This window comes from Monopterus albus, unplaced genomic scaffold, assembly GCF_001952655.1.
Source record: "Monopterus albus unplaced genomic scaffold, M_albus_1.0 scaffold279.1, whole genome shotgun sequence".
Classification (NCBI taxonomy): Eukaryota; Metazoa; Chordata; class Actinopteri; order Synbranchiformes; family Synbranchidae; genus Monopterus; species Monopterus albus.
In genome coordinates this window covers 384,211-400,256 of record NW_018128159.1, presented here as the reverse complement: position 1 = coordinate 400,256, position 16,046 = coordinate 384,211, and the positions used below count along the sequence as shown (strand labels likewise).

At 41.9% G+C, this 16,046-nt stretch overlaps 2 protein-coding genes across 4 annotated transcripts in view; both read left to right on the top strand.

Annotated features, from left to right (window-relative positions):
• Positions 1-9,506, top strand: part of edem3 (ER degradation enhancer, mannosidase alpha-like 3) — a 14,657-nt gene extending 5,151 nt beyond the window's left edge. The window contains exons 8-21 of one of the 2 annotated variants that reach the window (XM_020622354.1): positions 68-173; positions 824-921; positions 1,299-1,424; positions 1,507-1,590; positions 1,801-1,884; positions 2,274-2,398; positions 3,281-3,452; positions 3,547-3,692; positions 3,772-3,916; positions 5,147-5,338; positions 5,599-5,764; positions 6,311-6,496; positions 6,848-6,895; positions 7,955-9,506. In XM_020622354.1, the coding sequence (XP_020478010.1) occupies positions 68-173; positions 824-921; positions 1,299-1,424; positions 1,507-1,590; positions 1,801-1,884; positions 2,274-2,398; positions 3,281-3,452; positions 3,547-3,692; positions 3,772-3,916; positions 5,147-5,338; positions 5,599-5,764; positions 6,311-6,496; positions 6,848-6,895; positions 7,955-8,313 (2,037 nt within the window). In that variant the 3' untranslated portion in view covers positions 8,314-9,506. The remainder of the gene's footprint in view (positions 1-67; positions 174-823; positions 922-1,298; positions 1,425-1,506; positions 1,591-1,800; positions 1,885-2,273; positions 2,399-3,280; positions 3,453-3,546; positions 3,693-3,771; positions 3,917-5,146; positions 5,339-5,598; positions 5,765-6,310; positions 6,497-6,847; positions 6,896-7,954) is intronic. The other variant, XM_020622355.1, reaches the window with a different exon arrangement.
• Positions 9,507-9,867: 361 nt separating this feature from the next.
• The window catches only part of LOC109973072 (uncharacterized protein C1orf21 homolog), a 41,982-nt gene continuing 35,803 nt past the window's right edge, over positions 9,868-16,046 (top strand). The window contains exons 1-2 of one of the 2 annotated variants that reach the window (XM_020622395.1): positions 9,868-10,353; positions 11,600-11,702. The gene's annotated coding sequence lies outside the window, so the exon portion shown is untranslated. The remainder of the gene's footprint in view (positions 10,354-11,599; positions 11,703-16,046) is intronic. The other variant, XM_020622394.1, reaches the window with a different exon arrangement.

Below are 16,046 nucleotides of genomic sequence, written 5' to 3'. Positions count from 1 at the left end.
CTGGACAGCTACTGTAGATTGAATTGTACTTTCTGAATCAATCATGCATCCTTCCTCACATATGCAGGCCCATGCCCGGAGAGCCCTGGATTTCCTGTGGGAAAAGAGACAGAGGAATAGCAATCTGGTGGGAACCACCATCAACATCCACTCTGGAGAGTGGGTCCGAAGAGGTGAGAGAAGGGGGACAGAGACTGGATAACAGGATGGAGGAGGGCATGAGAGATGAACAGCAGGTGGTTAGGCTGGGGCACAGACTTACAGAGGGGTGGCACATTTCCTAGTTCTGTAAAATAATAAACCATATTATTATTAACATTATTAAGAATCAAATTGTTTATTCTGTGTAAAAATGAGACACACAGTGCTTTCTTTTGGTTTTAACCATCGGGGGCAACTTAGGGGCTCAGTGTCTTGCCCAAGGACACTTCGACATGTGGATTGCAGGCACCGTGATTCGAACCTCCAACCCTCCGGTTAGGAGACGACTGCTTTGCCCACTGAACCAAAGTTGCATCATGCTGAACTAATGATATGAAATAAAGCAAATTTGACCTACATCAATTATAAAGCACCAGAAAAATGTTAGTTGTATCTAATACCGACAAGCATCACATTTAGACTCTGGCAGGGGTGACCCCTGACTGCCCCCTGGCTCTGCTCATGATGAAAAGGGCAGATGAAGGGTGGTGATGAGACAAGGACATGGGAAAGTGGAAATTAAGTGTAGCTGTTGTATATGGAGTGAGAGGTACAACAGGACGTGTGTTTGTCATCTGATTTCTCTCATCTTAGAAAGTGATGTATGGTTTTGTGTCACCAGACAGTGGAGTTGGGGCTGGAATTGACTCATACTATGAATACCTGCTAAAGGCCTACGTCCTCTTAGGAGATGACCTGTTTCTGCAACGGTTCAATGTTGTGAGGACACACACACCCTCTCACACACACTTGCCAGCGTAATTTGATGCCTTTCTGTTTGCTTGATATCATTTTGTCAAGTGTGGCATATCCAACATAAAGCAGCGGTATACAGTGTTTGTGCATTTCAGAACTCTGTGTGTCCCTTAAGCACAGAAGTTAGCATTAAAACGTAACGTTTCTTTTTTTTTTTTTTTTAAATTACACAGTACTTTTTCCTCACCTTATGTTAATTCCTTATGTTCTCTTTTACTTTTTTTTGTACGTTACCAATCACCATGTGTCTCTAAGTCTTTTGTTTACCTGTTCTGTCTGTCTCACAAAGCACCACATGACGGTTATATTCTAAGTCCTTTTACTTTGTATGTCCCATTTAGCACTATGCATCTATAATGAAGTACATTAGCCAGCCTCCTCTGCTGCTGCATGTTCACATCCACAAGCCTTTTCTTCCTGCACGCACCTGGATGGACTCTCTGCTGGCCTTCTTCCCTGGACTGCAGGTCAGACTGGATCATGTGAACTGAAGCATTTACTGTTTCTGTAAAGTCTTGTGCTACTTTACTAACATTGTGCATGTCTCAGGTGTTGAAGGGAGACATCCGTCCTGCCATTGAGACCCATGAGATGTTGTACCAAGTTACCAAAAAACACAACTTCCTCCCAGAGGTAATGTATCTCTGTGTAGCCAACACTGCAACTTTGGTTTTTACTGCTCCATAACAAAACTGACCTTGTGTTATTCAAATAGAGCCCTATATATTTTGTGTTGTGTTGCTGAATAAACGTGCACAGCTGCATTTTAGTTTTGTCTCTCTGTTCTAATTACAATGCTTGGGATGGTGGACTGACCCTTCGTCCTTCTCCCTCTGTCCCCAGGCCTTCACTACTGATTTCAGGGTCCACTGGGCCCAACATCCCTTGAGGCCTGAGTTTGCAGAGAGCACCTATTTTCTTTACAAGGTAATTTATCAGTGAAGTGTGACATAATGCAGGTGTTCTGTTTTCAGCAGCATAGTCCAGAGGTAAATGTCTATTATCAGGCACCATGTTGTGTTAAATGTTGCTAAATTAATGCTTGGTACACTAGGACTCACAACATTTCAGCACCATCTCAATTTCTACAGCTTCTGAGGAGCATAAAGATCATTAATTAATGTTCAAAATGATTGTACACTGTGTTGCCTTTGGCGTTCTGGTGTCTTGTAAAAATAATAAAAGAAAGCTATGATAAAACACTGAGATTATTTTGTAAGTTACATCTTTGTGTTTGCCTTGATTTCACCGGAGTCCTCTTCACAGTTGCTCTGCTGCCCTCTGTTTTAATGACTGCTGCCCTCTTCTTCTGCCAGGCCACAGGAGACCCTTACTACCTGGAGGCAGGGCGCACCATCCTGGACAACCTCAACCGCTTTGCTCGAGTTCCCTGTGGTTTCGCTGCAATGAAGGATGTGCGCACTGGGAGCCACGAGGACCGGTGAGAATATGAGCAAATGCAGGGTATTTGTACAATGATTAGTGAGATGATAGAACACCTAACTGCAAATGTAGACAACATTCAGCCACGCAATACACACAGCGCCATTTACATTCCACGATAGGACAGTATATAAAGCACGTGGTGGAAGAGATTAAGTGTTATTCAAAACAACATGTGGACATTGAATTGACATTGTGCCTCAGCTTGACTCTAGTGTATTTGTGAGACTGATATTGATATTTAAAAGATACATTATCTGATAATTATAGAATGACCAATATTGACCAATATATATTTTTTAAATTAACTTAAGATAAAGAGAAGATTCTCTTAAATTGGGTTATTTAAAGTGTTATGACATAGATATGTAGTGAATCACAATGTTTTATAATTTATATAACTTTATTTGAAAAGATGATTTTAAAAGAAAAAAAATCAGGAAATTCTGACTAGTAAATTTAACCAAAATTAAATATTTTATCAACAATAGCTTGACTTTACTGGTAAAAAATCACATCAAGTTTTGAGAGGAATTGTTTTTGTGTTTTTATCAAAAAAGTACACCATCAGAAAATGTGGATGATGCTAGAACAACTCAACATGGCTTTGAACACTTTGAATTAAGAAATTTATTAGTCAAGCATATTAAAAATAAAGCCTAAAACATTAATGTAAGCATATCTTCCAACATACAATAAATGCTGATATATCTACAAATATTATGATAAAATATTAGCCCGCTGATGAATCAAACACTACTTTGTAATGTTCATATTAATTATTTGACAAATATAGAGAATATAATAGAATATAAAGTTTTAACAATGTTCCATTTGTTAGCACCGTCTCCCACATCTTACACCTCTTTCTTTTTCTCAGAATGGATTCCTTCTTCCTTGCTGAAATGTTTAAATACCTCTTCCTGCTGTTTGCTGAAGCGGACGACCTACCATTCGACGTGGAGGACTACATCTTCACAACCGAGGCTCACCTACTGCCTCTGTCCCTTTCCAGGGCCCCTCACTCCTCATCTGTTCCTTCCAACAAAACAGTAATTGACATATTATTGCAAAAAATCTGACAAAAATGATTAAAGTATTTACCTCATTCACTGCTTAACAAAAGAAATACTGATTATGCTTCAGTCAGAGGAGGAGCTAGATGACTCTAACTTTGACTGGACGTGCCCTAACACCCGCCTCCTGTTTCCCGACCCCGCCTTTCCCCGTAACCTGAGAGAGCCAATCCGAAGCGCTGTGGACAAGAGCTGCCCCCGTCCTGCTCCTTACAAGTGTGTAAACACACAGGCTTTACCAGGTTGTATGCCCACACTTATCTGTTTTTAACACCTTGCTTTTTGCACTTTGCAGAGAACCTGGCATGGGCCGTCTTCCTCTGAGGGCTCAGGACTTCATGGCAAACAACCCTGAACATCTGGAGCTGCTGAGGAGGATGGGAGTCAGTCTCATCCACCTGAAAGATGGCAGAGTGCAGCTTGTCCAGCATGCTACACAGGTACAACAAGGATAAACACTGTCAAAGTCAAAGGCTGATTCACTTTCTTAACAGGGTGCCTTTTTTTGGTTTTCTCTGCGTGTTCTCCTTCTAGATGGGGGAATGACTCATATACAATGCAATTACTATATGAGGGTATCACAGCACATGCAATCCTAAAATATACAAAATATTGCAAGACAGTTGTCTCTCATCCTTTGAATCAGGAAGATATTAGAGTTGTATGGTACATAAAAATCACAGTTTGGTACGTACCTTGATTTTGAAGTCACAGTTTGATACATTTTTGGGACAGTAAAGGGAAAATGCAAATCATAAAATTGCTTGTCATTTATTATGAACTTTGTCAACATATTCTTTTTTTATTTCAAATGAAACCTAAAATATAGAAAAGTATAACAGCATAAAAATAGAATAGTGTTGCAAACTACTAATAAGACGTAAGTGCTCTGTTAACCAGTGAAAAGCTGTCTGTACTCCACTGCAGCAGTGATATTCATGTTTGTGTGGTGCTGTTTCAAATGAGTTAGCAAGTTTGATGTGTTGCCAAAAACGTACCTGATTACTAGTGATCGAACATACTAAGTGGCAGCCTGGAGCGCATCACACAAACAAATAAGATATATTATTCCACCCTTCTTTTTTCGTTGTTGTATTTCACTGGGAAGCCCGGGTGTTCCCACACAGGAGCCCATAATAATGATAAGAGAGAGTCTTCCAGCTCTGGCTTCTTGTTTGCATTGCCCATGACATTCGCTAGCAGAGGCTTGGCCAAGCTAAGCGTGATGTGTATAGTTGTTGAACTTTGGCCCGCCACATACTGTACATACAGTATGTTCATGTGGGAACTCAGATTTGAAGAAAATGTTTCATGTGCAAAACAAGCCTACTGTTTGCTATCATTAAAGACTGTATTCAGATTCAGTACACATCTGCACAATACCTAAAGCTGTGTATGGGCCCTGTTTGGTACGAATATGTGTACCTTTACACCCCTAGAAGATAGTTATTTTATTTATTGCACTATTAGGTGTGATGTCTTTAAATGTGTATTGTTGTTTGAATGTAACACAACAGGAGATCATACTGTGATAGTGGTACCATCATTTATGAAAACTTGCAGATGTATCTTTTTTCATTTAAAACTACAAATCATGGTGTTCCTGAATTTTTAAAGCCCTCTATGTCTTTTTCTTTGCTCTGCTCTGTTCTTTCCTCTGCTCACCCTAGGCAATGAGTGCAGTAGCAGCAGAGGACGGTGTACGCTTCATGCAGGAGATGATGGAGCTGTCCAACCAGCAGCAGAAAGAGCAGCTGCCTCCTAGAGCCGTTCAGATAATCTCACATCCATTCTTTGGCAGGGTGGTGCTGACTGCTGGCCCAGCACAGTTTGGCACAGATCTGTCCAAAAGTACCACGGGGGTGAGTGGGTTTGTAGCTTCGCTGAGCTGCAAGGTTTCAAATGGGCACTTAGCTGCCATCTTGTTTGCTTTTCCTAAAAGAACAACTTATGTTTCTGCCATGTTTTTAAGAGGGCACTTCCTCTTGTAGAATATTTTCTTAATTCAAACTGAGGGAAAGATTAGTTCTTAGTTTCAGTACCAGCAGGGAAGATGAGAGCATACACCACATAATATTAGAATGAATTAATCTATTCTTTGCCTCTTTCTTCCTGTGTACAGGTGCGAGGCTTTGTGACTGCAGCTGAACCCTACAGCGGCTGTAATGAGATCACTAATGCTGAGTACGTCCAGGGCCACATCGCTCTGCTCCAGAGAGGTCAGTGCATGTTTGCAGAGAAGGCTCGACACATCCAGAAGGCTGGCGCCATCGGAGGCATAGTCATCGGTGAGTGCAAGCAGCTAATGACACAAGATGGAAGATGACTACTCACTGACTAGATTAGGGCCAGATAAATGGATTATCTTGGATACAGGAAGTTGAATAGTCCTGCACATTAAATGAGGACTAAATAATAAGGTAAACTTCTAATAGTTACAGCAGTGATCTATGTACTACTTATCTAATTGATAAGATTACAGATTCCCTAACAACAAATGGCAAAATAGACTATATATTATCAGTTAATCTCAGTTACATTAAAAGTATTTTTAGTATATTGAGTGTTTAGTCTGTAAAATGTCAGAAAATGTTGAGAAAAGCTCACCAACTTTTCTCTGTGCCCTTGGTAAAAACCTTAAATATTGAATTTATAATAATATAAAAGTAAAAATTTTTTAATTTGAGAAGCTGGAATCAGCAGTTGTTTGTCATTGTTCCTTGTTAAAGGACTTAATTCCTTATCCATGTTCTTCTTTTCAGATCATTTTGTCAGTTGATTAATAGACTAGTTGTACCTCTTCTTCTACTCTTGCTCACTTCCTCTCCTTCCAGATGACAACGAAGGTAGCAGCAGTGATACAGCTCCCCTGTTTCAGATGGCCGGGGACGGCCGCAACACGGATGACATCACCATACCTCTCCTCTTCCTCTTCCACAAGGAAGGCAGCATCCTGCTGGAGGCCCTGAAGGAGTACAGGGAGGTGGAAGTGCTACTGAGCGACAAGGCCAGAGACAGAGGTGTGACATTACTCCCTCTGACTGTATGCTTTCTCTTCTCATTGTTACCTCTCTTGATGAAATTAATCACATCTGTATGCACTGTGCATCTTGACTTTATAAAATAAAGATGGGGTGTAGGGATTCAGGTGTTATTTGAAGTCTCAGACTGTGACTCATAACAAAGCTGCCATGCTAATGGTGCATGCTGAATGTTTACATCCTTATCAGTACTGCATCCTCATTCTTTTCCTCTTTTTCCTCATTGGGCAAATCCCTTAATTCCCGTTTGGCGGACTGTAACAGTGCCTTTCCTCTCTCTTTCTTGGTTTCTCTTTTTTTTCTGTAACCCTCTCCCTTTTGGATGAGCAGCTGCCATATTCAAAGGTAAACCTCTTCCTGGCAACCTGATTGAGGACAGTAAGTATTGCTGTCTTTTCCTTCTTTCTTTGTCACCCATATTTTTCATCCTTTCCCTTCTTTTTATCTGTTTCCCTCTTTACAGCTTGTATCTCTGCATCCCTTTTTCTCTCAATCTGCCTTCAAATTATAGCCTTCTGTTTTTGTTAGAAATGTTTAGTGAAATCATGGTATTGTCAGTTGCCATTTACCCTCTCAGATCACAGGGCATGACAGCTCTTTGTGCTTTATTTTTTACTGAATCACAGGAGCAAACCACACATAGCAAGGTGGGACATAGTGGCAGTGTTTGGCCAAACTTGTAGATTTCCACATTTCTAAAACATCTAATTTGTATTGCCGTCATTCTGTCTACATTTGCTGTATTTGCTGCCAAACCATTTATAAAGCAAGAAAGATTTCATAACTAATACTAAGCAGCCTAAACAGACACTGCTATTGGAGCTGTTAGAGATCTGGGCACTGTTCAGCAGAACAGATGTGACTGACCCAGACACTTGGCCACTAATCCTGTGATTTAAAGCTAGTCTCTGTAATCACAAAGCTGCCATGACACAGTAATGACCAGATATGGTGCCATGTGCCTGTTTGTACCTGCATTATGGAAAGCTTTGAAGTCTTTGCTGGTTATCATTGCAGCAGCCTTGGCTGTATTCCCTCAGCTGGAAAATAAAAAGCACAGACTCCTTCCTTAACACATTTATAATCTGTAATTAAAGAAGTAGCTACATTTTTAGAAACTGTAACAAATGAGATGCTTTTTTTCTCTAAACAGATCCGTGCAGAATTCACAGTACAATTTTTGCCAGATTTCTTTTCTCAGTTGACACTCTGGGCATGCAGCTATGTGAGGAAGGCTTCATCCTGTGCAAAACATGACTCACCATCAGCATCAGGCTGTTATCGTTGACAGCCGCTCGATGAAAACTACTATTTTTTGCCTGAGAATGGCTACCAGGAAGCATGGTGTATAGATTACTGACTGAGGAGGAGGAAAAGAGCTGTGTGTGTGTTCTACACGTTGAGCTGTTCCATCTCACACCCCTGTTTCCTTTTCAGGTGTGGATGTGCAAGAAGCGGAGGTGGGCTGCTTAACCGAGGCAACAACTCCTACCTCATTTGAACCTGTTGCCCAATCAAAAATGAGCACAGCGATGTTAGACGAATCTCTCCCAGAGGAGGTTACGCCATCGCAGCAGGCAGTCATTTCTGCAGACGAAGGTAGTTCAACGGAACAGGAAGCTATTCCTACAAAGGCAGAGGCAGACTTGCCTCAGCCCAAACAGGACAAAGACTCTGAGAGCAGAGAGGAGTCTCAGGGCAACACAGACTCAAGCAGCCAGTCAGTGGATGAACTCCTGGCTGACTGGCGGGAAGACCTGGAGGCTTTCCAGAAAATGGAGGAGGATGAGCTCTGACAGTCGCTGACTGTGTCATGACTGTGGTTTGATCCCACCATAGGGGAGAGCCCTAGCACATCACCAGGCTCAGTCCTGATAAACTCTGCAGAAGCTGCAGAGATGTCTAATGACTGTTTTGTCTCCTCCTCTAAATGGTATCATGTGCCAAGGCAGCCCACACACTGTATCTCGGGACCACAAGGGAGTCCTTTTGAGCCCTGCAGATGATGGACCAGGGTTCTTACCTCAGTCTCAAATGGTTCCTGTTGATTTGTCATAACAGACTCTAATGGATGACCCGGACCAGTCTGTATGTAACAGTGTCTCATTTTCCAGTCCAAATCACTTCTCGTGTTGTTCTCTAATTTCTGACTCCTTTTGCTCAAATGAATGCTTATGCAGCACTGACTAATGAATCCATGTACCAGTTCATTTTATTTAAATGTGATGATTATTAGTGGTGATACTTTTATGGGACTAATCATCTGTACACATTGATAATGGATTAGTGTGGGCATCAGTGACATCAAATAAGTTGCAGGATCTTTTTATGGTACATAAACCTGATGCCAAACCTTATTTCTCTGGAGGCTATATGAAGTCATCTGTCAGTGTAAATTTGTATTTGTTGAGACATATTTACAAAATATAGTGCTGCTTGCTCAGGTTCTGGTCGCCACCCTTCCATAACTCTGGACCACCCTCAGCAGCATGCTGGGATTATTTACACACCTGAAGGCCGCCACAGGGGGGCGATGTCTGTCTTTAAGGCTGTCGCAGCTGAGTGACTGGAAGGATCAAAAATAAGACAATAAATTAACATGATGAAATTAAATCAAAATGAAGATAATGGGGAAGACTGGCTTGATTCTTTGTGTTTATGCTATTTGAACACTGGACGTTTGGTTTAGATGTTTCAATTGCAGAGATGTTAAATGGGAGGAGAGATGAATTTTGTCTGTTTACTGATGGAGGCATGGTTGGATCCAAGGAGGCTTCTCTTTTTGACTGTAAACCTTAACTTGTGGGGTTTCAGAGAAAGCAGTAAAACTAGTGTAAGGTAAAGAATTTATTTTCCAGTAGACAGTTTCTATAGACTGTAGGCAGACGCCCACTTAAAATCAGTTGAGTCAACATGACATAGATATGTAACTGGAAAGTTCTCAGTCTGCACCATGGAATAACTGTAAAACCGATTAAAGCGGAGGTGGAAGAAGTGCTCATCTTTTAATTAAGTAAAATAGCAATGCTGTGTTACAGATAGAAGTACACCATTCAAAACTTTACTTAAGCATAATATGAAAATAATTTCATTCAAATACACAAAGTATTCAAGAAAAAGTAATTGTTGGGCAGAATGGCCCCTTTCAGATTGTATTATGCAAATATTACTGAAGCATTAACATGTAAGCACCATTTCAATATAACTGACGGGAGTGAAGCTGCTTTTGCTACAACTTAATATATTGCTGCATTAACCTATCCATATATTTTGCAAGTAAAATCCTCACCTGCCACATAAATGTTGTGGAAAATGTCAGTATTTCTTTTTGAAATATAGAAATCACAACTGAACTCAAGAAAATGGCCTTATTATGGTACTTACAGTGAGTACATGTCTCTCACGAGTAAATGTGCTTAACTAAATTATTTTCCAGTACTTGATCAAAGTGAGACTATGCACGGGATGTCCTATTTTAGGTTAATGAAGGGAACAGATTCAGTCATCCTTCCCTAGATTAACCTTCCAATATCCCACTGCATGTTATGTGGTAAACCTGATAACGGCTGCTGGTGGATCACTTTCGTGGTTGGGACCAAAATAAGACGGGGGCCCGGGTCCAGCAGTGATTGGTGGGGCACTCCTTAGTAAGATGGCTGCGTTAGTGCGCGCAACAGTGGCATCATGGTGAAATGACGCAAGCCACAGTTTAGGTTCAGTCCTCGAGGCTCTCAGCTCTCAGCTCTCCATTCTCCATAGCGCAGATCCCGCCCGACACACAGGCGGAAGACCGACCGGTTATCCTCCAGTGGACCGAGCGGAACCGGTTCATCTGAGTAAGTACCAGCGTTATTCATGTCCCAGAGGTGTCATTTATCCTCCAGTGAAAACCACGCTTCTGCTTGTGGTTTCTTTTTCTCTTTACTCCTCTTTTGTTGTTGTTGTTGTTGTTTCCCGAGTGTGCCGTGCCTGCCCCTGCGCTTTCCCTTTCTGCACACTGGGCTTTTCGTGTTTGGTGTTGGTGGAGCTTGTTGCAACGTTAACGTGGTTTTATCTCGTCGACTTATTGGCGATAAAACACAACAGGACTCGAAATAGTTGTGTAACATTACATTTCTCTTCGTGAGTGTGTGAATGTCCTCGCTCGGCTTGGGCAGCGTCGGCTCAGCGTTTTTCAAAATTTCCACACATCCTGGTTTGGCTGTCCCCCCCCACCCCCCGTTTCGCTGCTCCATCTCAGCCTGCTGCTGAAAGGCCGTTTGTTTTTGGAGAAACACTCAACAGTAGGGAGAGGGACCTGGGCTGACAAAGGCTACGGGCCTTTAACCTTTGTGGAAATAAAACTGTGTGTACACAAACGGAGACCGTTTACACTCCCTCTGCCTCCCCCGTGTGGGAAACAAAGCGCCCAGTGTCTCCTTGTAGCGCAGCTGGACACAGCTGTTGAGCCGAGCTGCGGCTCCAGCCCCAGGACAGGACAGAACCCCGTAGCCGGGCCAGGGTCTGCTGTGCATACCGATTTACTAGTACGATGGGAAAGGCTATTGTATTCTTCTGAAACCCCTACACAAATCAAATGGACTTTTTAGCGTTTGGTTAGGAGCCGCTGTTTGTCTTGGCTGCTGCAATGTGCCTGCCTCAGAGGGAAGACAGGAGCTGCTGGATAATATTAGGAAAGTCACTGCAGCCAAAAATAGATTGGGTATACAGACTCATTTGCAGCTCATTAGCTAAGAAGTAGCCCGAGTCTGTTTCCAGTGTATCCCTCCCTTCGTCCTCAGACACTTATTTATATATTACATTACCAAAGGGGTTCTATACTGTAGGCTCGCTAATGTTTTTCTTGCTGCTGCATTTAAAAATGTGCAATATGGTCATTAGCTACTGTAGATTTCTCCATGTGATCAACACCAGACCATGACAGGTCAACCCCCCCCCCCACACACACACACTCTCTCAACATATCTGTCTGTCTTCCTCTGTCTACCTCCATCTGCCTCCCTCACTTGTTTACAGTGTGTGTGCCTATGAGTCGTTGCTCACATATGGCTTTTGTTTCCGGTGACCGTCTGTTTCTCCAAGGATCCGTTCTTAGCCCTCCTCCCTCTTCATCATCATCCCTTCAGTCATCATCATCATCATCACCATCCAGCCTGTCCACCTGCAGCAACAAGCAGCAGTTTAGGTGATCATTTGCCCCCCTCTTTGGGTCATGATGCAACACCTGTGATGTCACCATGTGAGGAGGTGGAGGGTTTCCATGGTTACAGGATGTCTTCCCTGTCTCTGTGTGAGTGTGAGAGGGAGTTCCCGTGACTGTCTCTTACATCTAGTTTGTGTTTGCTTTGCATGTGTTGAGTTCTCGTCATGGCAGTGCTTAGCGCGGTGAGGTGTGAGAAGGTGATCTATACTGCGGCGCAGAAACCACAAGGCCAGCACAATACGATCCCTCTATGTCTGTCAGTTTGACCAAGCAGCTTGCTGGACGATTGGTTTGCCTGCCTGACAGAATAATCAAAACTGAAGTGGTAAATGTTGCAGCTCAAAACCTGAAAACAGCACTGGTGTCATTATGATATGGTGTGGTAGTTTTGGTCTGTGCACATCTGTATGTGTTTGTCTGCATTGCAGTTGACATGCAGATCACTGGATGTGGGCTGTTTCTGCCACTGGTCTGTCTTTTGGCTGCTTGCAGGGCTTGGCTGAGCAGCAGCATGCAGGCTTCGTGCGCTCGTATCTTGTTACGTGATAAAACAGCGTGTACAGTTTGTGTTCAGAGTCCAGTTGGGATGGGACATGGAGACGGGGCCCATTACTGACTTGGCTTGCCAGGTTTTTTTTTCTTTTCTTATCTCTTACGCTCACTCCTGTGCTGTGTGAATCACTGCACAGTGTTTTCCCATCAGACAGAATGCATGCTTCCCATTTCCACCAGAGATAAAATGATCTCTGATAGGATCTCTGCAGGCCTGTTCCCCTGTTCCTTGATAATAGCAACTCCATAATTGCGCTGATGTGAGAAAAGAAATGGTGCATTTGGCAATACTAGCAATTACTTTCATTACCAAATAATCTGCTGATGATTTTTTTGTTAATTGGATAAATATTTTTGTCTATAAAATGTTAGAAAATAGGGAGAGACTCCCAGAATCCACAATGACAGTTTCTAGTATCTTGATTTATTCAACCAACAGTCAAAAACCTAAAGATATCAGGAGAAGTTTGGAATTTTTGTGAAAAATGGCTAAAATAATAGGCTAAATTGTTCATACAATCTTCTCCTTTAACTTATTGATTCACCTACAGAATGTTTCAGTTATCATTTTATTCTTCTGTAAGTTTCTTTCGTAACAGATTAATACATTTTGGACTAACTTTAATCAGAATCAGCTTTATTGGTCAGGTGTGTTGAACACATGAGGAATTTGACTTGGGTACAGAGGCTGTCAGTGTGCGTGTGCAATATTCTGCTGTAAGGCAATGAATAAACAACATAAGACTAAGAAAACAAGAAATGAAAATTTGAAAAAAGAAAAAGGAATGTGCATTAGGGAAATAAAAACTAAAGTACTTATAAATAAAAACAACAGAATTTTGGAACCCTGAAATTATGTAGACATTGCCCAGAGGAGCTGTATGTGAGAACGCAAATGTCTGAGTCAGTTGACACTGGACATTAAGCAGCTCCCTAGTACAAAGTCCGCGAACAGTCTGAGTGAGCCTCAGGGAGGCCATGTGAGAATACAGCAGCGTATAGTCCAAAGTATTGGTGGGTGTGTTGATGATGTTCTGTCATGTGAAAGAATGCAAACGTCTGGTGGTGAAGAAAAACGATCATTTATAATGAAGATGCCAGTGAAAATAAGTAACTTGAGACACAACAAGATCCGGGAATGTCTGTCCTTAAGAGCCGGCGCCAAAATTGTCAGACAGATACAAGGAATGGCAAGCGACTCAGTTGTTTTTGACCAAATTACAAGCTGGCTACGTGACCGCATCATGTCCCGCCTCCTGTGCTTTCTACCCAGTAAGGGCTGTGTTTGGCAAGAATCTGGCGATACAATACGTATCAGTATCCCAAAATGTAATATTGCAATACTCAAGTGTATCGATATTTTCTTACAACCCTACTACCCAGACACACCCCCTTGCATAAACCAGAGTATTTCCAGTAGGTGAGAACGTGTCTGACATGGACTATCTCCTGTTGTGTGTTACATGTGTGAAAGAGCAATCGGGGCCTAATTCTGTGGACATACTCCAGAGTTCATATGTGAAAATGGCTTTGGAATTTGTGTGTTTGTGAGATTTTGTAAATGTGTACCAAATCGTGATGCACATTAATATTCTGATCATATATTTTAGCCAAGCACAACAACTGTCTGTCAGCTGTTTGTTGATTCTAATTATAACAAGCTCATGTTCAGTGTCATTAGTCTCTTGGACAGCTCATTACAAAGTCTTGAAGGGTCTGTTGAGTGAAAGGTTTCCTTGCTGTAGGATAACAGATGAGGGAAAACATCGGCTTGCATCTGAAGAGAATAACACTGTGGATATCACAGCAGCCATGTTGAGACATGAAACACAAGCTCATTCTCAGCTTGTTGATGAAATGCTCCAACAGGCAAACATTTCAGGGTGTTTGATTCACACATAGACTCATATCTGAAAGAGCCAATTACCCTGTAGCATGCTCACCAATTATGCATAGATTAACATTTATTTTTTCAGCTGTGGTAATTTCTAATGAATATTAATGCTTTTTTATTCTTTTATTTTTGCAGATTGTGGGTTGGTTTGTTAGCAATTCAGATGAATTTGGATGAGAAAACATAAACATGTTTGACCTTGTGTGGCTGCTGTGTTGGAGTAGGCCTGATCTAGCTGTTAGGAAATGTGATGAACAAGGTTTTACTCACACATACTAAACCTTTACACATAAAAACGCTGATAGTAAAAACATAAAGCACAGCGCTAAACACCTTCATAGGTCAAGCCATCAATATTTCTTTCCCTTTGGAGGAAATGCAGCTAGTTTAGGAAACACTGAGATCAAACCCGAGATCGCTCATCAAAGTTATGACGAAGATCTTTGCAAAGTGTGTATTAGAAGAGGTGCTCTTCACCCACCGATCACCTCAGGCTATTTTAGCTCAGTTACATGTGAAAGCAGCAGAACAGAGCCCTGTGGGTGGGAGTGAAACAGGCACGACTACTTGCTTTTTGCTCTTTCAGGGAACTCTGTGGTACAAACACCACCCATCAATAGGCCTCAGAGGAGACATTTTAGATGATTATTTAGATTGTATTTGGTGGAACAGTGGGTACATCCTAATCCCTTATTTGATCCGTAAGTCGTATCGGTCTGCCATCTTGAAGGACATCCCAAAGCCCATCTGAGGAGGATAGGTTGAATGAGGTAAAAGAGACCATCATTTGCAGAAGTCTGTTATAGACTGACATGCCACTCTTTATTTAAAAATTGTTATTGACTGGATGTTTCAAATGGAGGATTGGAGGAAAAGGTTGTCTGTTAAAACACATTTCCTCGATTCCTATCTCTTTGCATCTTATATGGGCGGGACTAAGACACAAGAAAAAGACACAAGTGAAGGAAATGTGGATGCAGTTATGGGAATTATCCAATTTGTTTCTGTATGGTTTGGTTCATCATGCACTGAAATGTGGCCCCATACAACTCAGGTTTCAATATGACCACTCTACTGGTCTGTGAGGTTAGACTGAACTGTTACCACTCACCACTTTTGTTTTGACCTTTTCTGATTCTTAGTTTTTCCGTAAGCTATAATAGTGGAAAGATATGGTAAGAGTCATATAGACTTCTCATTTGTAGCTCAACTGGATTTCGTGGGCCCAGAGTAAAAACACAAGCCTCTTGCCAGGGTATATGTATGCGCTTGTTTCTTTTCCAGCACATGCCCTATGTGCAGTGTGCCTCTCATTGTCAGTCACACGTCCAAGCTATGTTCCAGCAGAACAGAAGAAAAAAGTTCCTGTACCCACTTCCTCCACTTCCCCGTCTATCCTTCCTTCCATGACTATTTGTCAGCTTCCTTGCAAGAGCGAGAAGAGGAAAATGCTGCTGACACAACAGCAGACAGTGAAGGAGAGAATAGTGACGTATACGTAAGCATGCGTGTGTTATGTGTGTTGGCACGGCTTCCCAGGCTTGTCAGACTAATGGACGAGAGGAGAGGTGCAGCATTTGCTGCCTGGCTAGAGTAAATATTATGGTGCGCTGGCTCTAGGAGTTGCACTGAACTTCCGCTCTGTCACAGAGAGAGACGCAAAGACACACTGCAGTGATTAATTGCAATCAAAGTATTAAATATGTTATCATTCTTTAGGAAGTACTTGCTGGCATTATGGCTGGGAAATGTAACTATTGATACAGTAAGAAATATAAATTTGTTAGCTGTCGTAGATTTTGCCATAAATTTTATACAGTAATAGCTGCTACTTTAATATCTCTGGGTCACTGATAGGCCCTTTTCACAGAAGACTAAGT